General features: G+C 37.1%; 2 protein-coding genes and 3 pseudogenes across 2 annotated transcripts; 3 read left to right on the top strand and 2 right to left on the bottom strand.

Moving 5' to 3' along the window:
• Positions 1 to 8,051: 8,051 nt before the first annotated feature.
• Positions 8,052 to 10,506, top strand: LOC120132467 (annotated as a pseudogene).
• Positions 10,507 to 10,867: 361 nt separating this feature from the next.
• Positions 10,868 to 13,804, bottom strand: LOC120132745 (actin-7-like). The gene is made up of 5 exons (XM_039149436.1): positions 13,705 to 13,804; positions 12,956 to 13,026; positions 11,997 to 12,390; positions 11,292 to 11,905; positions 10,868 to 11,196 (listed from the first exon to the last, which is right to left on the bottom strand). Exons 2-5 carry the CDS (start codon positions 13,013 to 13,015, stop codon positions 11,131 to 11,133), a joined length of 1,134 nt encoding a protein of 377 aa, XP_039005367.1. The 5' UTR covers positions 13,016 to 13,026; positions 13,705 to 13,804; the 3' UTR covers positions 10,868 to 11,130.
• A 1,989-nt stretch (positions 13,805 to 15,793) lies between these two features.
• Positions 15,794 to 17,671, top strand: LOC120132579 (annotated as a pseudogene).
• Positions 17,672 to 19,128: 1,457 nt separating this feature from the next.
• Positions 19,129 to 21,087, top strand: LOC120132788 (annotated as a pseudogene).
• A 941-nt stretch (positions 21,088 to 22,028) lies between these two features.
• On the bottom strand, positions 22,029 to 24,543 carry LOC120132785 (annexin D2-like). The gene is made up of 6 exons (XM_039149482.1): positions 24,407 to 24,543; positions 23,934 to 24,048; positions 23,171 to 23,201; positions 22,840 to 23,055; positions 22,526 to 22,738; positions 22,029 to 22,430 (listed from the first exon to the last, which is right to left on the bottom strand). Exons 1-6 carry the CDS (start codon positions 24,534 to 24,536, stop codon positions 22,134 to 22,136), a joined length of 1,002 nt encoding a protein of 333 aa, XP_039005413.1. The 5' UTR covers positions 24,537 to 24,543; the 3' UTR covers positions 22,029 to 22,133.
• Between the last annotated feature and the right edge of the window lie 133 nt (positions 24,544 to 24,676).

Genomic DNA, 24,676 nt, shown 5'->3' with positions numbered 1-24,676 from the left:
ATCATACTAAATTTTCTATATGTTCTAAATCCAATTCTATCACTCCAAATCTCTTAATTTAACTATTGACAAGTCAAATTTAACTTCCAATTTAAGAAATGAACTTTATTCCAAGATTTCATTTGTAAACTCTAAATCTTTAATCTCTCATAACTCCATCATCCTTTGCTTTTAAGATGATTTAAGCTTTCCTTAAGCTTAGTTATCATCTAATAATTAAAACCCAACCTTAAAATCAACAATTCAATTATAAACAAAGAAACTTACCTTTGGCTCTTGGCTTCCACGTGAAGAAGAAGAAGAAAGGAGAAGAGAACTCTGGAGAATTCTCTCCCTTTCCACGTGTATTTATAATCCCATTTTTAATTCATTTCTTGGTCAATTGACCCTTTTGCCCTTTATTTCCTTTAATAATTATTAAATAACCTTCATCATATATATCCAATAATCATTGAACTATTTTATTCTTATACTTTAGTCACCAAATTCTGAAACTTTACAATTTGGTCACTAACCCGATATTGCGGATGTTATAGGATCATCATCATCATCATCGTCATCTTCATCGTCATCTTCATCGTCAGCTTCATCTTCATTGACCGCTTGGTTGTCCACATCTGTTAAAAGAAAATAAAATACAGTTCAGAACGTGTAAATGTTTAGAAACATAAATAATGAATTACCTAACTCGTTTGATGTCGTTGACGTAATTCGTCACGCAACATGGAGACTTCATGTTACAATGATGAAATATCGGATCGCATTCCACTCACAAGGGAATCAATATGCTCCCAAAAATTGACCATGTATTCCATCACGGTCTTAATTGTGACATCCTCTGTAACTGGAGCTTCTTCCATCATTGCGTCTCCACTTGGTTGCTCTTCTTTATGGCCAACGGGGTCCGTTTCCTCCCTCTCTTGATCTAATCCGACCTCCTTGACACGCTTCCAACCGAGTTTTTCAACAAAATCATATCCCGCTTTTTTAATAAATACCATGTCAATCTTGCGGGTTAATCGAACAGGGGCGTCATGCGAAAAATCAACTTCCTTCTTCTTCAACAGATGGGTGATGACACATCCATATGGTAGTGTAGTTGAAATTGTTGCTCCCTTTGTGACCATATATACGATTGTATTAAATATGAGTTTTGCAATGTTTGGAGCCGTTTTGGATTTGGATTTATACTTTGCTATCCACCAATAATCGTTGTCTCGAAGCGTTGAATGTTTTCCCCCACTAGGCCGGATATACCATATGAGCATTTTGTGAAACACTCTCGACTCTACATCAAGGTGAATTGGGCTATTTCTAGCAACCCGTTTAATTGTAGACCAATCTACACCATTTTCATATGAATCCCCTTTATTCGCTACACCTAAACCCTCCGCAATAGTTTCCAGAGATATATATATATATATATCATTCCCCATGACATGTGTATTAATTCCTATTATATTAGTCTTATTAGGCTCGTGCTGTAAGGAAGCATTGTTGTAGAAGACTCTAACTAGGTTGGGATAATATCTTGGTTCTACACCAAGGAATTCAAGCCAACCCCAAGATATAAATGTGGATTTAAAACTAAATGCATATTTATCATCAAACAATAAACCCAGGTCAATGACACGTTTGGGACGAATCTTCCTTACTTTAAAACTCGTCTGCCATCTTTGTTTCTCCATATCGAATCTAAAGTTCAGAGTTTCGAAGGACATGATTTCCTCAGAAGAATCGTTTGTTTCAGAAGGAGGTTGTGGTTGAGAAGAACTGGGTTGAGAAGAGCTTTGAGAAAGACCGCGCTTCTGACGCTGACGTTTTGGAGCTATTTTGGTTGGATGCTATTACAATGGAACACAAATACATTCAGGAAAAAAACTCCAATATAGAAATCAATCAAACCCATAAAATATCGATAAATTTACCTGAATATCTGATCGTCACTGTTATGATAACGCTAGTATTCTTCGGTGAGGAAGAGTTATCTTCTGCCTGCTTGCCTTTATGTTTAGGGGTTTTCGATTTAGAGTACTATATATAATGAACGGTGAAAAAACACTTGATATTTAAATTAGTATCGACAAAACATTAAACAGTGTCGATACATATTATATACCAATTCTCCCATAAAACCGGTATACTTATACCGGTTAGATTGAAAAATTACCTAATACATTATACTTTTGGGTTTCGATGTTTATGGGATCGACACTTTTTATATATGGATCGACACTTTATGGTTGCACCCTGTTTGCCATTTATTTTGGACCAAAAATATCGACACAAACTACAAAAGTGTCGACACATTATTTAGACCTATTCTCTCATAAAACCGGTATACTTGTACCGGTTAGATTGAAAAATTACCTATTGCATTATACTTATGGGTTTCGATGCTTATGGGATCGACACTTTTTATATATGGATCGACACTTTATTGTTGCACCCTGTTTACCATTCATTCTGGACAAAAAATATCGACACAAACTACAAAAGTGTCGATACATTATTTAGACCTATTCTCTCATAAAACCGGTATACTTGTACCGGTTAGATTGAAAAATTACCTATTACATTATACTTATGGGTTTCGATGTTTATCGGATCGACACTTTTTATATATGGATCGACACTTTATTGTTGCACCCTGTTTGCCATTCATTCTGGACCAAAAATATCGACACAAACTACAAAAGTGTCAATACATTATTTAGACCTATTCTCTCATAAAACCGGTATACTTGTACTGATTAGATTGAAAAATTACCTATTACATTATACTTTTGGGTTTCGATGTTTATGGGATCGACACTTTTTATATATGGATCGACACTTTATGGTTGCACCCTGTTTGCCATATTGTAAATTTGCCTTTTACTTTAAAGTGAATTTTGTAGTTATTGTACATACCCTCAATATATATGGAATGACCATTCATTCTCGCACATGATGACAATTATGATGACATTTGGTATAATACAGACAACAATCTCCATATATCGTAAGTATCAACATGACCCTTAATGTGTATAAGAAACATGTACAACAACATACTGCTAACTTTTCTCATCTCATTCATAATTATATTCACATACAAAATTATAAATCGTATACAAAATTATAAATCTTATACAAAATTAACCCTACATTTACATCATTGCATCTTTTTGTTATTCTTATGTATCATGGCAGCTTTTGTTATCTCTTGTCTTCGTTGATTTTGATTTTGGCTTACGAGATCGTTTAATATTCGCGATCGATCCCACTCTCCAACAACCTATATTCAAATTGTCAGAACGTTAAGTATTGTAAACTACAGAATTCAATCTACGACTTTTAACAATTTTACCACAAACGAATTTTTCTTTCCACTTACAAAATCACCAGTTGCCCCTGTAGAACCGATCGATTCCATCCACATCATCACATACATGCCGCAATCATGTCTGTTACAAAATTTGAAAACCACACATGTCAATTATGATGAATACTGCGTAAATTAAGCTTTCTATTTGTGATAACATCTCATACCCATTCAATTGCTTATTCTTCTTATGCTCCACAAATTTGAAATTTTTCAATGGATACTTTCCTAGAGATCCACAGGATTCAACTCAAATGCGTTTCTTATTATAAAAATCTAATATTTTAATCTGCATTAAATAGAAGAAGTTATGATCCAAAAAATTATGCATTATAATTTACATAATGTCCTTTCATACATACATACATACCAATCTCTTAGCATCCTTCACTCTCTGTTTAGCTGTTTTAGTTGTAAACATACTATCATATATTGTTGCAACACGATCTACCATATCCAACAACAACAGATACCAATGTGAATTATGGTAGTTTATTGTGATCATGATCTGCAACAAATTTCACACCCAATTTGACAAAATTCAACATTCTATATCCGAAAACATCATTTGCAATTGGTATGGTGTCTTACCTTCTCACAATCGGTGAATTTCATATAGTTATTCAATATGGGACCCCAGAAGGTAGCAATACTCTCAACACTTTCTTTGTTGTTGGCATCCAATGCCTGCTGCTGCAATTACGCAACAAACATTATTAATTTACCGTCTATAACACTACTTATCTCCATTTATTAATTTAACTCACCGCTAAGTGGTATGGAAGGTAGTCAATCCTCCGGAGTGACTTCTGAGAATCGTAGCATACTGTCTAGGCGAGCAAATCAATAACCTAACAAAATTAATTACACAATTAGAACATATTCAATAAGTTTTAACATTTTCTACTTTCTACTTACCACATCGCCAACCCATTCCGTAGGCTTCAACGTTGCAACGTCGTATACACTAGCGAATTGATTTCCCATTGAGATTACAGAATATCTGTATGAATCATTAGGATTAATATGTTGTCATGAAATATTTAAATATAACTCACAAAGCAATATATTTCACTTACTCCGATTCTAACTCACTATTCCATAAATAATCACAAATTACAGCTTCGATGTCATCAATTCCGCTTGGAATATCCGCTTTTTCAACCTATAATTTTACATACAAATTTTTGTCACAACAACATAATAAAAATCAAATTAAGTTTTCTTTTATTCAACTTACCTTCTGCTTCTTCTTCTGGGGTGCAGGACATTCCGAATCCAAATCTGCTGCTATAACACTCTCCGGTGTATAAATGACATCGACTTCCTTCCTCCTCATTTCTTCCATCTATTCTTCTTCCTCCTCCCTCTTTTCTTCTTCATATTTTTTCAGTTCATCGTATTTTTTTCTACATAGCTCTTCATCTCTTTTATTTCACCCTTCAATTGATCTCCTTCATCTAAGTATTTATCAACCACCCCCTTCACCCCCGTAAGTTCACTCCTCAATTCCACAACCTCCTTCACCACTCCCTCAAATTTTTCACCCGTCACCATCTTAATATCACTCCTTAACACCCCAACTTCTTTCACCACTTCACCCCTCAACACCTCTACTTCTTTCACCACTCCATCTATTTTTCCTTCCACTACCCCCTTATGCATCTCAAGTGTATCTTCGACTCTCTCAAGTTTCTCTTCGACTCTATCAAGTTTATCTTCGACTCTTGATTGTCTTTGCATGATATCAAATTGGATTTTTTTGATATCAGCCAATTCAGACATTAAAATGTCGAAGTTACTATGTTTTCCCTCACCGTCGTCCCACTCACCGTCATCCCTCAATACAACCATCTCTCATTTCTTCTCCTCTGCCTCCTCTACATCCTTACCAATAACCTTCAAAATTAAATTACAATATTAAGACATTGATTATATTCTTAATATTATTTAATTACATTTATTACCATTTCTTGCTTCTTCGCTCTATCCAACTTAAAATTCATCATCACTCTAACCACCTCTTCCTTCTCCCATGCACGGATGCATGCCACTCCGGTTCTTTCATAAGCCGACACTACCTCAAAGCCCGACCAAAAATCGAACAGTGCAACATGCATTTATAATAAAATTTATATTTTTATATAAAAACACAAAAAAGTTCTTCAACTCATTTACCTCTAAGATTACTATACACCCTTTGAGGTATCTCTGGCTGCCCTTTTTAAAGGTGATTATTGATTCAATCAATCTCGAATGGATATATTCAGCCCAATTGAATTCACCCTTCAAGCCTTCATCGCAAATGAGCTTCATATGTTCCTTGTTCGTTGACGTATGACCCGTTGGACAAAGAAAGATACCGACAAGGTATAATAGAACTCTGGCCTTCAGCTCATCCCCAACGTAAGATCCACTTTTTATTTCCTCTTCAATTTCAGCATATGTCACCTTCTGCTTCAAACCATATTTGGAGGCAAGTGCTTTCCAGTCCTTACTCTTACAGACTTCTACAACACTTTTGCCTTCATTTTCTACCCCCAATACGGCTGCAGCACATGAGATCCCGAGAGGAAATGAAAAATCACCATACTTAGCAATACATTGTCTGACATCAAATTGCGCCATCAAGGATCGACACAATTCCCTCCGAATAGGTCGATCCCTTACTCCTACCAACGATCCAAAACCTATTTCTCCCAGCACATTCAACTGACCATTCTCCTTAAGGTGTTTAATTAATGAATTCACCCTTTTAATGCTGCATCTTGTCGACACTTCCTACATTTTTAACAATATATAATGTTATAGTTCTTATATATTTTGTATCAACATATTTACAAGTTTAATGAATACCTTATTTTCATGTGCTTTCCTCCGTTCTTTGTATTCTTTACTATCATTCCTTGACTGTGTGATGTAAGGTTCCTTTTCAGCATCACTCATTGAATTCCATTTGGACCTTACATCTTTTGTCATCTAATATTAAACATAAACGTTTCTTAATCAATACATTAACACTAAATACTACTCAATGTCAATTTCATTTTACATACTGAACCGCTCTGTGTGCCATCTTCCTTCATCCTTTTGCATTCGGCCATACTGTCAACATTTAAAATTTGTAATCAATTTAAAGTTTATCGATACTTTAATCCAATTACCATTTCAACAATAATAACAAAAAGACATTGATACTTACTAGAAGTACATATATCCACCCTTTGGTTGCTTTCGAGTCTCGGCCTCAATTTCAAAGTCATCTGCGCCACCAACAATTTTCCAACCCATTGACTCCATTTTTCCTTCATATATCAGTTTACGCAAATCAAATTATTTTGTTACATACACTTTATTCAATATACAAATATAAATAACTACTCTTGTGGTAAAACGGTTTTCTTCAAAAGAATTTGAATGACCACTACAAAATGTGTCGGCACATTTATACAACCTATAATATCATTTTCTACCTATAATATTTAATAAAAGTATCGACATTTATATTTTACCTTCAATATCACTTTCTACCTGCAATCGGTCTCAAATACTTCTTTACTCCAAAACCCCAAACAACACATAAAAACCCTATTCGCGATTATTGTAATAATAAAAAATTAGGGTTTCGACAACATACTTTTCGATTCGACTGCATCAACAAACAAACAAACATCGCTTTAGAAACGCCTTCTGAAATGCAACAACAATTACGCTTCGATTTCAAAAACTCGTCCGTTCTATCGATTTTCAGAGGATATTTAGATATGGCCTTTATATTTTCATCGGATATATTATTTATATTTAATCGATACAAATACAAAAGTGTCGATACTTTTATGTCAGGTGTCGATACTTTCAAAAGGATAATTACCTATTTCTTTGAAAGTGTCGATAATTTATTACACGTACTTACGAAAGTATCGACACTTTCAATATATCTGGTATCGTTTTACCGGTTTTATCATTTTGATACCGATTTTATCATATTTTTACCTGTTATATCGTTATGGATCGATATATATTTTTAAAGTATCGACACATTATAGGCGCTAAACTGCTTTTCTTTTAAATTCACAAAGTGTCGATCCTTATATAAAGTATCGACACTTTCAATATATCTGGTAACGTTTTACCGGTTTTATCATTTTGATACCGGTTTTATCATATTTTTACCTGGTATATCGTTTTGGATCGATACATTTTTTAAAAGTATCGACACTTTATAGGATTTAAAACTGCTTCTCTTTTAAATTCACGAAGTGTCGATCCTTATATTAAAGTACCGACACTTTAAATGTATCCGGTAGCGCTTTACCGATTTTATCATTTCAATACCGGTTTTGTCATAGTTTTACCTGTTATATCGTTTTGGATCGACACATTTTTAATTTGGATCGACACGAACCGACAAGTTAAGTTTGTCGGTTGCACAATTTTTTAATATTTCTTCATGACTTAGACCTACTACATTATTATTAGTCAACATTTTCGGTAACGCTAAACCGAATTTGTTAAATATCTTTTAATGTATCCGGTAACGCCGTATATTAACCGTATATTAACCCGCCTTTCATGTGACAATCCCATAGTAAGCACTAAGCGACTTTACACTTCAGTATCAGAGCAGCCGTTATTAACCGTCGTTTAGCTCAAAAAGCTTTGTTACCTGAGTTTCATAGCAAAAATGAGCATAAACGCGATGAGTTTTTCACTCAGAATCAACCCCTCTACCTGCATCACTCAAAACCCACCAAAACCCCTCCAAACCTAGGTTTCTAACCATCAGATGCTCCCTCCCTCTCTCCTCTGACTCTGCCGCCACTGGTAACTTCTTTTATTTTTCTTTCCTTTTTTCCTTTAAATTTGAAAAAAAATGTTGAAACTTCTTGGTTGTTTGGGTGGTTTTAGGGTTGGCGGAGAGGCCATGGAAGGTAGCGGATGCTAGGCTGGTTCTTGAAGATGGTTCTATTTGGAGGGCTAAATCCTTTGGTTCCTCATGAACCCAAGTTGGTGAAGTGGTTTTCAACACTTCTCTGACAGGGTAAAGATGATACAGTGTTTCGAATTTCAATTTCTCTTTGTGATTTAAACTAAATTAAAGAAAATTGCACTTGTAATGTTGGTTTCTTGAACAATAAGTGTGGAAAGGTCATTTTTGATGAATTTGCGTAGTAGTTATCAAATTTTTTTCTGTAATGTGGCGATTTCGACTATTCGCCTCAATAAATGAAGATTATCATCTCCATGCATTGTCTAATGAATGCCAAATATAAATGTTGCTCAGGTATCAGGAGATTCTCACTGACCCTAGTTATGCTGGTCAGTTTGTCTTGATGACCAATCCACACATCGGCAACACTGGAGTAAATTTTGGTGGGTGAATGTTACATTCCATATCTTCTCAATTCAAATTTTTGGAAAGCTATATATATTATCTGATTGATGTGTACTGCCATCAGATGATGAAGAATCGAGGCAGTGCTTTCTTGCCGGTTTGGTGATCAGAAGTCTAAGCATTGCGTAAATTTTCTACTTTTAATTGTCTTAGATTTGCAATTTACACATTTGACACAAACAGTTTGCTTATTTGTGTTTTCAAATTTTGATTGTATGTTCTGCAGTACTTCCAATTGGAGATGTGTTGAAACCCTTGGTGATTATTTAGCGAAAAGAAATATTATGGGAATTTGTAAGTTGTAATATATGCGACTCTGTATCCATTTAGTAAAATGCTTAAGGTTAGATGACATACTGATATAATAATTTGTTCAGTCTTTGGCCATGACTTTGAACCTCCTTTCATCTTTTGATGCTTTTGTAAAATGACAGATGATGTTGACACACGTGCTATCACCCGGAGATTGAGGCAAGATGGAAGTCTTATTGGGGTTTTGAGCACAGAACAATCTAAAAGTGATGAAGAACTTTTGAAAATGTCACGTTCGTGGGACATTGTAGGTAAGATGAAGGATTATCGTATCGGAGCATTTAGTGAGGATAAAATTAGTTGTATTCATGTTTTTATTTTACAGGCATCGATTTAATTAGTGGTGTTACCTGTGATGCCCCTTATGAGTGGGTGGATCAAACAAAATCAGAATGGGACTTCAACTCGGGTGGAAGAGATCAAGAGACTTATAGAGTTAGTAATAATTTTTAAAGTCAATGTTAGAGATTTCTGATTGCTCTTACACATGTAAAATGCTTTTCAAATTGAAGGTTGTTGCCTATGACTTTGGGATCAAACATAATATACTTCGACGTTTAGCATCTTATGGTTGTAAAATCACTGTCGTCCCATCCACCTGGCCAGCAGCAGAAACCCTTAAGATGACTCCAGATTGGGTTCTTTTCAGCAATGGTCCGGGAGATCCATCTGCTGTTCCTTATGCTGTTGAAACAGTTAAGGAAATTTTGGGAAAAGTTCCTGTTTTCGGAATTTGCATGGGCCATCAGTTACTTGGGCAAGCTTTGGGTGGTAAAACCTTTAAGATGAAGTTCGGTCACCACGGAGGAAATCATCCTGTTCGCAATCTCCGTAATGATCGTGTAGAGATTAGTGCTCAGGTATGTATCAGCAGCCAAACTATTTCCTTCGAATAAGTACTTCATAGAGGAAGTTTTTACATATTTGCCAAGCATTTCAGATTGTATTCACATATTACTTGACAATGCTTTGAATTGTAGTATATATATGTTCAGATGCCTTTATGCTAGGTTATTCGGTTCATTATGTGTTTGAAGTTGTAACATAACTCTCGGGTTGTATTATAACCTCGGAGTTTGTGATTTGGTAGAATCACAACTATGCGGTCGATCCAGCATCGCTCCCTGATGGTGTAGAAGTGACTCATGTCAATCTTAATGATGGAAGCTGTGCTGGTCTAGCTTATCCCGCTTTAAATATAATGTCTCTTCAATACCATCCTGAAGCATCTCCAGGACCTCATGATTCAGACTGCGGTAAGAATGTCTTTCCTACACCTATTCTTGACGAACTTCTTCAAAAAGATTGCAAATTTCTAGTTAAGAAAGATATATTTGATTAATTCATGTTCTTTGTTGGTACAGCATTTAGAGAATTCATAGAGCTTATGAAGTCGGCAAAACAAGTTGCTTGAAGGAAATTAACAACTTATTCGAATGACTTAGCTATTGTTCAGTCGGTATCTTGCTTTGTCTGTCTGGTTATGGAACAATTCTTTGTGGAATAATTAATAGATAATTTGAATGTTAAGCGAGGCGGCATGATCATCTGCCTTCCATTTTAGTTATGCGGGAAGAGTAACCTGGTGTTATGGTTGCCAATAAGAATTTTCTCGATTGGCTATGCTACTGTTTGAATTCAGATGGTAAATTTGAGTGTTTGAATTTTTCATTTGTAAAATTCAAACGGGCTTGATCAATGAATATTTGAAGATATTCAGGTTAAATTTGATGCAAAAATAATTACTATATAAGATTTATAAGAATTTGATATCCAGCTACAACACCAATGGATATTAAATAAGATGGCACTGAGAGACGGGAATTAAACACCAATTATCCGCCTGCCACCGTCTCCATCATAGCAATGGGGACACCGGTGGACGTTTCAAATCACAGAAATTAAAGGCTAATAATAACACATCAAAATCACGAACACCATCCCACAAAGATCGTCCCCCGCACAAACCACTACTATGAGTTCACTCGACACATGAAACACAAAAAAAAGGGCAAACTAAATGGGAAATGCAACTCACCAACAACGCACTTACAACTTAGAAGCACTTCCTGTGGACAATAGATGGACCGGACTCGTCATACTCACCCTTGGAAATCCACATCTGATGCAACAGGTAAAGCAATAATGTTAGTCTCAGACAACCAACCAACGTGCATATAAATGCAAAACATGAACCGAATATGCAAAAATATTAACCTGCTGGAAGGTGCTGAGTGATGCCAAAATGGATCCTCCGATCCAGACACTGTACTTTCTCTCTGGTGGTGCGACGACCTTAATCTTCATGCTGCTAGGAGCAAGGGCAGTGATTTCCTTGCTCATACGGTCTGCAATACCAGGGAACATAGTTGAACCACCACTAAGAACAATGTTACCATAGAGATCCTTCCTGATATCTACATCACACTTCATGATAGAGTTGTAGGTAGTTTCATGGATTCCAGCTGCTTCCATCCCTATGAAAGATGGCTGGAAGAGGACTTCAGGACAACGGAATCTCTCAGCTCCGATAGTAATGACTTGTCCATCAGGCAACTCATAGTTCTTCTCAACAGAAGAGCTGCTCTTGGCAGTCTCCAGTTCCTGCTCATAGTCCAGGGCAACATAAGCAAGCTTCTCCTTCATGTCACGGACTATTTCCCGTTCAGCAGTGGTGGTGAACATGTAACCTCTCTCGGTAAGGATCTTCATCAAAGAATCAGTGAGATCACGACCAGCAAGGTCAAGACGGAGGATGGCATGTGGAAGGGCATATCCTTCATAGATTGGCACAGTATGAGAAACACCATCACCAGAATCCAGCACAATACCTGTTCCAATAGGGAGATAATCCAGTGTCAGCATCATTACATACAATCTAAAAAGATGTGAAAACTCGAAGAGATTTCTATTTTAACGAACCTGTAGTACGACCACTAGCATACAAAGAAAGAACAGCCTGGATGGCAACATACATGGCAGGTACATTGAAGGTCTCAAACATAATCTGCGTCATCTTTTCTCTATTGGCCTTGGGGTTGAGAGGTGCCTCGGTGAGAAGCACAGGGTGCTCCTCTGGGGCAACACGGAGCTCATTGTAGAAAGTATGATGCCAGATCTTTTCCATATCATCCCAGTTGCTAACAATACCATGCTCAATAGGATATTTCAATGTCAGGATACCTCTTTTAGATTGTGCCTCATCTCCAACATAAGCATCCTTCTGACCCATCCCAACCATAACACCAGTGTGTCGGGGACGGCCAACAATACTGGGAAAAACAGCCCTGGGAGCATCATCACCAGCAAAACCGGCCTGCATTCTAGACAAAATCAGCTCAACCATAACATAGCTCTCATTTAATAATAGTAATGGAGAATATAACTCAGGTATAGATGAAATGGTATCATCATCATCTCTAAGTGCCCAATCTTGTCCCAGTCTGAAATATAAGACTCAAATTGTCCTAATCCACCCATATTTTTAAAGGCTAACCCAAGCCCATTTAGGCTAACCTATATTATTTTTTTTCTAATTTTAAAGAAGTATGTCATTATTTATTTAATGCTTAGTAATTTCATATATTTCTCATAGTTTTTTAAACATATACAATTTAAAATATTTTTTAAATATTTAAATTAAAGTAATATAATTTATTTTCCATTTTTTTATAAAATTAGAAAATAGATCTGGCCAAGCTCGGGCCTACAATGAAGGAGTCTTAACTTGGCTCATTTTCTAAGTTGACCATATTTCTTTGATTAGACCATTTTTTTCAAGCTTAATATTTTTGTGCAACCCAATCAAATTTCAAGTGGTCCTTTGAAGGTAGGTAGCTCAACTCTTGGAAAAGTTTATTCAACTCTATAAACTAACTAACCTTGACCATTCCAGTTCCATTGTCACAGACGAGGGGTTGAATATCCTCACCATCAGCCATCTTTAACAATACTACAAGCAAGAATCGAGGTGGTAAGTATAGCAAAATAAATTGTCAACGGGGATTCTATGCCCTTCACCTAATCTAAACAAGTTTAAATTAAAGACTTTGGGAAATCATGTTCTAGTTTCTCTAATTAGAAAAAACAGAAACACTAGTCAATATTAATTTATTGAAACACAGAAAATAGAACAGTCCAATATCTTAGCTATATAAGAAACATAACAAACTGTAATACTTAAAAATAAAAATAATAGGCAACATTCATTTGAGATAATCTAATCAATCTACTGTATAATTCAATGGATAACAAAGTAAATCAATTAGAAATAAGAATCGATAATAGAATTTTTCTATAAGCTCGAAAAAATATCTTTGGAACGCATTAAAATTTACGCGATGAAAGCATTAATCAAGACAGGTTGGTAGAAGATCGAGTTCAAAATAAATGAAAAAATTGAATTCTCGTAAGATCTATGAATAAATCGCAAATGTAATGAAGCGGATCAAGCTAAGTAAAGATCTAGCTACAAAGAAAGCAGATCAAGTTAAATTTAACACTGTAGAGACTTCTACAGCTGTAGATCTCAGTTGCATCATCGTTTAAACATCAAACTCAAGCATTAAAACCCACAGATGATAGATCGGTGGATTTTGAAGAAAAATGAAAGCGAAGTTAAAAGATTTACCTAAGTAAATGAAAGGAGAAGGAGAAGAAGAAGCTTGAGAGAAAGAGAGAGACGTAAAGAAGAAGAAGAAGCAAAAACGATTCTTTTTCTCTCCTCTGAAGTGGTGTTGCTGTTGCTGCTCGAGACGGAAATGCAGTGTGTTTGGAAAGACAGGAAACGGGTATTTATGCCATGTTTCAATATCTTTTGGGGGAAGACATACTCATTCCTCACGGGTGATTTTTTTTTCACTTGGATAAATTATAAATTTTATCAGTCAACTTTACTTCATCTCTATTTTGGTCACTACAATTTTAAAAAAATTAATTTAATCATTAAAGTTTTGAATTGTTTGTGTTATGGTCACTTCATCATTAAATAGTTGACGACTTTATGATATGGAAAACGACACTAGAATAATATAATTTTCAGAAAAATAAATTTACCTCAAAACGACATCATTTTGGATTTCTATAAAATCGTTTTTCTTTTCTTCTTTCTTCTATATTTTACTTTTTCTCTATCTACCCAGACTTTGGCCAACGCTCGTTACAATCAACCGGCGTTGTCCGAGGACTATGAACCTAGAATTTTTCACTCGATTCGTTTCGTCCTCTTAACCATGAATCTAGTGTTTATTTAACCTGAAAACACCTCAAACTTCATTAATTCAATGTTGAACACTTCAATTTTTTATTATGTAATCTTTATAGTTTGTTGTTAAATGGAGTCCAAATGAAGACATGATACTCTCCATCCCACGATTGTATTAGTAGGTTTGTCGCTCCCATGCATCGAACTTTCTTCATTGAAGTTCTTTGTTTCATTGTGCATCAACCCTTCTCCCTTGAAATTTGGTGCCCCTTGTTACATCCGCCCCTCCGACTCGAAGTTTGTTATTCCCTTCTCGCATCGGTTCTTCCTTTTTAAAGCCCCGTGCCTCTTCTTGCGTTGACCCTTCTTACTTGAAGTTCGCCGCTTCTCCTTGTGTTGTCACTTCTTACTTGAAGTCTTTCACTCATTACCCACCTTCCCATGAGTGATCTCTCCGCTACTGCTTTTTCCTTTAACAGTTTGGCTCCCTTTCGACCCTTGGCTAATAGTATATGAAGGAATGCCCTTCACACGAACATCCTTGACAAGTTTTTCCTTCAATCCTTCTTTGGTTGTTGTCTCTGAAGGGTGATTTTCTCCACTTGAACACCCTCGAAAAGCTTTTTCTTCAACCTTATGGTGGTCTCTGAAGACATGTTCTTCCCACGAACATGCTCGGCATGTTCTTTAACAACTTTTTTAAACATGACCAACTCTTTCTGCACTTGGCTTCCACTCGCCTTGGCAGACACAAACATCATCACACCAAGTTTCATAGGCTCGTTACTCTTAGCCTCATCTTTTATCTTGGACAACTTGACTTGATTCGAACATCTCTGCAACTTGTGAGTCCCGTTACATTATAGCACTTTAATTACTAATTGTTCACTCTCAGTTTGACATCTTTATCCTTGGCTATCGCACCGAGTCTCTCTCCGTACTTGACTACTTTAACATTCACAATCTTGTCACTTCTCGATCCTGACATTACTACTTTGGAACTTGTAGTCACACTACATCTCCCTCTTGGCCTAGTGACATTGACATTTGCAATCGTGCCGAGTTTCTCTCTAGGTTCGGCTACCTTGACATCCGCAGTTGAATCTCCTATTGTTCTTGGCTTAGCCCTATTGATATATACAATCAATCCAAGTCCTATTATTTTTTTGACGCTTTTGACACGCATAATCGTACCAAGTCTCGCTGCACGTCTATCTCTTTGATGATGACAACAAGACGATTCTTCTCAAGACATTGCTATCATATGGGGACCATCACAGACACAGATCTATCCGAACGTCACATGTCGAATAGAGATCTTAATTCTTAATAGTTCTGATGGCAAATCCTTCCCGCTCATTTATACACTGAAATGCGCACAAATATTTTCCCAGCAAAGTCAAACTCATTTTTTTTCAAACTCATTCCTCAAGACTAAAGAGCAAAGTCATCAGAGTACTTGCTCCGTTATAAAATCTTCTCCCCATCGTTTTTCAAAAGCAAAGAGCTTGAAACGATGAAGCCGGAGGCTCTAACGCTGGTGTTGGTGAATTTAGCGGCGATAATGGAGCGAGCCGACGAGACGGTACCGCCCGGTGTTTACAAAGAAATCGGCACCGCGTTGCGAACGGATCCAACAGGGCTCGGCTCGTTCACTCTATATCGATCCATAGTTCAATCTGCTTTGTTATCCTTTAGCTGCTTGTCTCGCTATGCATCACAACCGTGACCATGTGATTTCTCTCGGTGCTTTCCTCTTCGCTGCTGCAACTTTTCTCGTTGCCATTTCCACCACTTTCCACCAGGTTTTTTTTATAGAGCTTTCTTGTTCTTTGCATTCTTTTTTTTTATGCTATTGATTTGGATTTTGAATTTTGTTTATTTTACATAACGAATAAGGTTAGGTTTATGTTCATTTATTTTTCAGAAGTATTTTATTCATTTTGTATTGGTTTAAATTTAAATGTTATATTTATATTCGTTTGTTTATTTGTTGTTTAAGTGGAAAGTTATTCTTTTATGTTGTAACCTTAGGAACTTATACCTTGACATATTCAGGTGCATAATCTATTACAATTCTCTTCTTTGGCGAATTAGGTTGCAATTTCAAGAGGTTTGAATGGGGTTGGCCTGCCATTGTCATACCAGCCCTTGAGTCCATTGTTGCTGATTCAACCCATGACAGCAACCATGGGGATACCAGGCTGGAGATTTGCATTCCATCTGGTTTGGATAATAAGCGTCGTAGTCGGTATTTTGGTTCGTCTTTTCGCTAAAGATCCGTGATTTTCCGATCATGATAACGTAGCCAGAGCACATGTTGGACATAGGTCTTTTTCATCACAGGTGAAGGACATGATCAATGAAGCAAAGTCTGCTATGAGAATACCAACTTTCCAAATCATTGTTGCTCAAGGTGTTTTAGGAGCATTTCCGTGGTCTGCTTTATCATTTGCTCCGATGTGGCTCGAGCTAATTGGCTTCTCACATGAAACGACGGCGACGATTATGACACTTTTCATGGTTTCGTGTTCACTTGGTAGTCTCTTTGGGGGAAAGATGTGAGATGTTCTAGCAAAACGCTTCCCGAATTCCGGAAGAATCATTCTGTCGCAGATAAGTACGAGTTCTGCAATCCTGATGGCCGCAGTTTTGCTGCTCGCATTACCTGATGATCCCTCCACTGCAGTTAACATGGCCTGGTTCTTTTCATCATGGCATTGTTCATGTCCTGGAACGGTCCAGCAACCAACAAGTATGTATTCTTGCTCTTCAATCAACTAACTTGGCAATAACTTTGATTGCAAGTCAATCTGGATAGTTTATCTGCATTTAATTAGCATTGGCTGGTATATAAATTGTGTGCCCAGTCCAATATTTGCAGAGATCATATCGGAAAAAATCACAAACAAGGCATTTATGCCTGGACAAATCTTTCGAGTCTATACTGGCATCTTTAGCTCCTCCTGTAGTAGGGATTTTCGCTCAACATGTTTATGGTTATAAACTGATTCCGAAATGATCATCGAACTCGATAGAGATTGAGACAGACCGGAATAATGCTGCATCACTTGCTAAGGACTTTACATGGCAATCGGGATTCCAATGGTTCTCTGTTGCTCAATTTACTCGTTCCTCTATTGCACGTATCCGAGAGACTGGCAAAGAGCAAGAATGCAGGCATTGATTGAAGCAAAAATGCAAGAACTAGAGAAAGATAATACTCCATCGAACAGCAAAGAATCCGAAATTCGTGTTACCGACGCAGAGTATATGAATAACAACGGAAGGGGTGAACTTTGTAGCATTGATTTTGATAATAATGAAGAGAAATCTCTTCTGAATCACCAGATTTAGTTCTCAAGGACAGTGGTAAACATGTTATGCTGAAGCTTGGGGCAATCCTCATGGTACCCATCCGAAACTAAATTGTTATAAAGGCTACTACATTGACAAACTTCGGTTAAAAGATCTTCAAAATTTTATGTCAACATAATGTTTATTTTTCATTGATTCAGGCACTTTAATTGTCGGTTAAAATTTTATGATGAAATATAAGTGAACAAGATACTCGAAAAGCATCGATCCAAGTTCGAATTCCTCCAACCAACTCTAAGCTGCAATCATCTCATGGCAACTCCTTTCAAACTCCGACACCAGATTCTGCCATTGCTCTTTCGATCGAAATCTCTTCCACCTTGCCGTTTTCATGTTCGAGAAAGATATCCCCTATTAGTGTGTTGTAGTTCGTACTCCGGTCCACCCTTTTGCTAACGATCTGCCGTGTTCCCATCGCGATAACATGGCTAAAGAACGTGTTACACATAATTGTTTTTTCATCACTAGGGAAGGACATTATAAATGAAGCAAGGTCAGTTATAAGGATCCTAGCTTTCCAAAACATTGTTGCTCAAGTTATTTCAGGGTCGTTTCTGTAGTCTGCTCTATTATTTGCTTCGATGTGGCTTGAACTAATTGGCTTCTCCCTCGGAACAACAACGTTGCAAAGATCATAAGCCAAGAAAACCTGAACAATCATATCTGCATCGGATCTGTCTTTGAGTCTACACCGACATCTTCCTCTCATCTCGTGGCAAGGATTTTGGCTCACACGTTTATGGTTATAGACCAACACCTAAAAGATCATCGGACTCGATAGAGATCGAGTCGGATTGGAAGAGTAATGCACCACTTGATACGGCACTTACTCATTCTTCTGTTTCATGTATCCCAGAAACCAGTCACAGCAAGAATGCAGGTAGCGGTTGAACCGGAATTGCAACAACTAGAGGAAGATAATACTTCATCGATGCCGAACAATCCAAATTTGGTGTCATGGACTAAGTTAAAAAAGATGCTAAGTTGAGGGACTAATGTGGATAAAGTTCCGGGATCAAATTGGAAAAATGTTGTTTATCCAATCAAAGCATTCCAGCTGGACATATATATGTTGTTTTCATTGTGATCTGTGTATCTATCTACCGTTTATTACTAGTTTCAAAAACTTTTTCTCGTCATTTTCAAACAAAAGAGAAAATATCTCCAAAGGCAAAGACTGAAAATTTTGAATTTTTTTAGCTCAGAGAACATCAAAGCAGAGAAAAAAAAATGGAGAGAAGCACGCCGGTGCGAAAGCCACACACCTCAACAGCCGATCTGCTGACGTGGACGGAGGGTGCAGAAGCTGCTTCCTCCAACTCCGGCCAGCGTTCCTCTGGCCGTTACAATCAGGTTGTCTGTTTGGATTATATTTATCTTGTGTTTTCTTCATATATATGATTACGCATGCTGCATGTTTGGTTTCTATACACATTTGTATTTCTATATTTGACGAGCATTGAATAACAGCCTTCTGATAGAGTCAGTAAAGTGCTGTTTGGAGGTCAGGTTACCGATGACGAAGCTCAATCTCTCTTGAACAAGTAAGAATCCTCTCTATTTTCAGCTTAGCTCTACTTTTTTAGAAAATAAAATTTTATTTTCAGCTTGAATCTGCAGCTGTAAACGTTTATTTTTTTTAATATGAGATTGTGCTTTCTTTTTCTTTCTTTTATTCATTATTTTAAAAGTTTGAAATCTGAGTCTGATTTCCAAATAAAATATAAAATCTTGTATTTCGTCCTTTTCTCTTTTGGATTTAACCAGATCTATCTATTGTTGAATCTTCTTTGGGTTTGTTTTGATTTGTATCACGATATCAATCTCTGATCTGTTTTCTCAGCTGCTTAAATCACCTAAATTATTTTAAATTTATGCATTTGGAATATTTACTTTGAGTGGTTTCAGTCTTATTCTAGCTCAATATCCTACTTTTTTTTAATTAATATTACTCATTGGATTGTAGATTAACTATAGATTATTTATGCACATGGTCCCCTAAATTGGACTTTGAATTTCATGATTTTGCTTTACCCTGTTGTGTGAATCAAATCCGTTTTTCTCATTCATACTCTGGCATGGAGTTGTAATGTAATAGTAGTATAGTACACTCATCAAGGGCCAGTTTAGATGAGTGGCTATCGTTCATCCGAATCCGTCTGGAAATGTTCACTATTGGTCTTTCAGGAAGCCTTGCTCGGGTTACAAAATGAAAGAGATGACTGGTAGTGGAATTTTTGCTGCCAATGGTGCATCTGAAACTGCCGCCACTAATTCCGCTAACAAAACTGGAGTGCGCATGCATCAGGTATCTGTTTGATCTCCCTCGGGGAATGACCGTGATTGTTAACCGGTTGTCTACGAAAATTTACAGTTATAAACTCCGGTGTTATTTTCAGCGAGCAACGAATAGCCAAATATCATTCAGTGTCGATGCAAGTGTTTCTCCCAAGAAGCCTACCTCTCTACCTGAGGTAGCAAAGCAGCGTGAGTTAAGTGGCTCGTTGCAAAGCGAATCGGATGCAAAGAATAAAAGATATCGAATACAAAGTATAAGGAGATCAGTGGACATGACCTCTTTTCCTCTCCTCCTGAAATCAAGCCACGTTCGTTGGCTGCCGCCGCCGCTGAATCAAGAGAAAGCAAAGACATGGTAGAACCCGTGCCACGAAGTATCCACACATCTGTCAAAGTTTCAAATGTGAGTTCTATCTTTTAGGTGTCTGTCAAAATTTAGGTATAAAAGTTACTCTTCATTGTTCTTGAAGTGTACATGTGTCCTATACCCGTGTGATCCTCCATATACATGAAAAATGTTACTAAAAATTGAGCAAACCCATGTTAAACACATACTTGCATCCAACTCTCATCCCCAAGTATCCTGAATTTGAAGTTTCATCAATTATATAACTGCTATTTCGCAATTGTTATAGCCTGCAGGAGGGCAGACAAGTATCGTATTCACAGATGAACCCGTTGTGAAGGCAACAAAAAAGATACATAACCAATGTTTCAAGAGCTGACTGGTACTGGTATCTTCAAGGGAGACGTTCCTCCAGGTTCTGCAGAAAAACCACTGAGCCAAGCTAAACTGCGAGAAATGAGTGGCAATGACATCTTTTCTGATGGGAAGGCAGAATCTCGGAGTTTTTATGGTGGCTCACGAAAGCCCCCCGGTGGTGAGAGCAGCATTTCCTTGGTTTAACTTGAAGTGCCCTCAATGCTGTTGGACAATGAGTTTGGTCATTCGAGTGGCCGATGTTGTTTGTGGCTTGGCTTATGCAATGCGTTGTTAGAGTGTAACATTTAGATTCGAACCCTAGTCAGTTGGGGTATGCTAATCCAGTTATTTCAACTATTTCCATTGTGTTTCTTAGTGTTTGCTCTGATCTCCGGACCAACTTTGTCTGTTGCTGTTGAATAATAAAGGCTCTTGGTAGTTAGGTCTTGTACTTTTAAAATCTTTAACTGTGTTACGAAATCGAAATGATGATATGACATGTTAATATCGGCATGTGAACTATGTAATGTTGACTCGTAAATGTGTACTGACTAAATTATTAATATTTATAACATTGGCACTCAATAGGACCAATTGCACGTCCATCCACAAGCAGGAGGCAGGACCTGGAAGGGCACTACAGCCACTGAACTTTGAACCCCATTTCCAAGGGAAAAAGGGTAAAGCTTACGCCAAAGGCACTTCATGCATGTGCTGTTGAGTGTCGACCATTCATGTTCCCAAGTGTTTTGTTATCCTAGAACAGCATTAGGGCTTTAAACCAGCCGTGTCGAGCTCGAGTATTGATACGCTCGAAAACTCGTGAACTTGAAATTTTCAAGTTTGACTATAACTCGAAATCATGAATTGAAACTCGTAAAAGCTTGAAATGAAAGAAAAATCTTAAACCAACTCAATTGAAACTTAAATACATGAAATTCTTATACTGCATTTTTTTTAAAATCAACACATAAATATTAATATTAATAATAATTTATTTTTTAAAAAATAAAATCTTAATATATTATATTTTTGAGTTGCTCGCGAGCTTTTCGAGTCAAATATCAAGTAGCTCATTTCGACTCGTTAAGAACTCGAGTCGAGTATTTATTGAGTTTTGATTGAGTCGATCTCGAGCAGTTACGACATGTCTTGTCTCATTTATACCCTACCTAAAATAGTATGTGTTAAATATGAGTATATTTAATTATTTTTTATATATTTAAAGTGTGTTAATTAATTAATAACAATTTTAGAATAAGGTTATAGAATTTGAGAACGTTCGATGCAATTAACTCAATTTTTAATCTCCAAAATATAGCCGATCAATCGGGTTATAGTTGAGTGAAAATTATTTACCAGTTACTGCAGTACCAATGGCGTTTCAAACCATCGCCAAGAGAGCATTAAGTCATAGCTGAAAAGGAAATGTAGGCTATTCAATAGTCATACGAAGGAACCGGAAATCGGAAACAGATCAGACATCTCCGGCTCCGATCAGGGCAAGAAGCATTTTCTCATAGTCCCCAGAAGTATCTCCAGCAATTGCTTTCTCGAGAGGAACGGTGTTTCTACTCTGATATGCTTCCTTGATACGTACCATGTCTACCTCTGTCCGAGTTGCCGCAACTCGGGTAACTGCCCATTCATCGGTTCCCGACTTACCAAGTGCTTGACGTAAAACCTTCTCGAAATATTTCTCGGAAGTCGTCAAGCACTTGATAGCAGATCTCAGTAATTTGAGGAATTGATCACTGGGATCAGCCTTCAGATCCTGCAAATCATCATCAGTTTGAATCAGAACATACTCGGAAATACGATAAATCGGACCGCCCTGTCTCGTTTACTATCATGGTTATATACAACTACCTTGTTGATAGGACTGCCGAACGAATTATTGTAACGACTGAGAGTTGCATTTAGCTGCGCCTTACTCCTTGTAGTTAGAATCCTGATCAATTCCTCATCACTGTATTTCTTGTCCGAGATTTTTTCATGAAGTATCTTAGCCTCGGATTTCGCCAGCGACATGTCCGACTCCTCTCCCTCGTATCGGAATGTGCTAACAAGCGGGACCAAAAGCTGCATTGAGCAAGTAATGTGAGCAAATACTTGATAAATCTTATGCAAAGCATTCAAGATGATGATAATAAGAGCAGGGGAGATGAAATTCGAGTTGGAACCTTGCGGTAGTCTCCGGATGTGTGGTGTGCGACGTCCTCTTCGAAGGATTTCTTATAACAGGCATGATACGCCTTTTTCACATCGAGTAGTGCATTTGAAGACCTGGCGCAAGCTATTTCCACGAGAACAAAATGGCCCGACGAGTTCTTTGTAGCTTCTTTAGCCAGATATGCATCTCGCTCTGCAGGGTCCATGGTAAACAGAAGCACGATCCGCTGTCGAATGGCGAAACAAAGCAAAAATCCCGACAAGTTAAGGAAAACATTCGGAATTACAACAAAATAAACTTGATGCCACTGCCAAACATCAAAACGTATGTCGAAATCTGACCTCAAAGTCACGAGTAAGTTCCTTCTCCAAAAGAATTCTCAAAATGAGAAATTCTGCATTCCCTCTTTTTTCTTCTGGGTTTCATCAGGTGAAGGAAATTTGGGGAAAATCAGATTGCAAGGTCAAAAAGTGTACTGGCACCGTTTAGTATGGTACCCTATGCACCTTCCAAAGCATAATTTGATTTCTTGGATGGCCATCTTAAACAGGTTACCAACTTGTGATCGCTTGCAACGCATGGGATTAGTCACTACTAGTCTGTGCGTCAACTGCAGGGTTTTCAACGAAAGTAGGGATCACTTGTTCTCTCAATGCCCCTTGGCTATTGAACTCTGGAAATCTGTTATTCTTTTGAATGGTATGAACTACACTGCAATGACTTTGGAAGAAATGGTCTCTCACGCAAGCTCTATGTGAAAAGGGAAGTCTTTAATTACCACTATTCTGAAAATTTCTTGGAATGCTTATATCTACCTTTTGTGGCAAGAAGGTAACCGCAGACTGTTTCAAGGAAGATCTCGAACAGTTGACAACTTGCTTAAGGAAATCATTGAAATAGTTAGTACAAGACTTAGAGAAAAAACTATAAATAGACTTGATTGCACTAACTTCCATCTTTGTAATGCTTGGAGTATAGTTTAACCATGTTCCTTTGTTTGTTTGTAATACTCCTTGTTTTGATTGGTGATTGGTTGTAAATGTACTTTGTTCTTGGATAATAAAATTATGATTTATCCAACAAAAAAAAAGTTCCTTCTCCAAGCACTTGAGGAGATCTTCCCCATAAGCTTCATGGTAAGCTTTCCTAATCGAATTGCGCTGTGCTGCATTCCTGTGAGCCAATATGTCGATGATCAACTGCTCGTTCGTACCCCAACCTGCAAAAGGATATGAAAAACAGTTCATCGTTATGGCCTATTCTTTCAACATACAAATGGCAGATAAAATCTAATGCCATTTTTCAAATACGGATTGAGAGAAGACAAATCAGATCCGGAATCCATGATAACTCAAATCAAAGGAACCATTGTACGAATGCTTTTCAAAGATCACGGCGAACACGATGACAGAATACGAAACCACCGAATAGCAAAGAAGATCGATCAAAATACGTAAAAATCCATGATCCAATACAATGTTATGTGATCAAACATCAACGCAAACAAAAAAATGAACAAAAACTGAAAGATCGATGAACGATTCCAATTAGAACGTGTAGAAAGTGATGAAAAAGGCCTGAAAAGGCTTTTTGAAGTTGCTCGGCATCCTCAGAAGGAGAAGGAACATGAGATGGAACTTTAAGGGTTGCCATTGAAACTCTCTTTGTGTGTTTGTTTGCAGTTAAGCCTTTTCTTTTATAGTACATTGAACGCAATTAAATTTCCTTCCCCCCTCCCCCAATTTTTACCAATAACGAATCATTTCATTCCACGAAATAACCAAATTATAAATCATTCAAATCAAAGTTAATTAAATTAAAAACCGATAGATTATCAAAAAAATAAA

This window comes from Hibiscus syriacus, unplaced genomic scaffold, assembly GCF_006381635.1.
Source record: "Hibiscus syriacus cultivar Baekdansim isolate YM2019G1 unplaced genomic scaffold, ASM638163v2 tig00110569_pilon, whole genome shotgun sequence".
NCBI classification, from domain to species: Eukaryota; Viridiplantae; Streptophyta; class Magnoliopsida; order Malvales; family Malvaceae; genus Hibiscus; species Hibiscus syriacus.
This window is presented reverse-complemented; position numbering and strand designations above follow the sequence as displayed.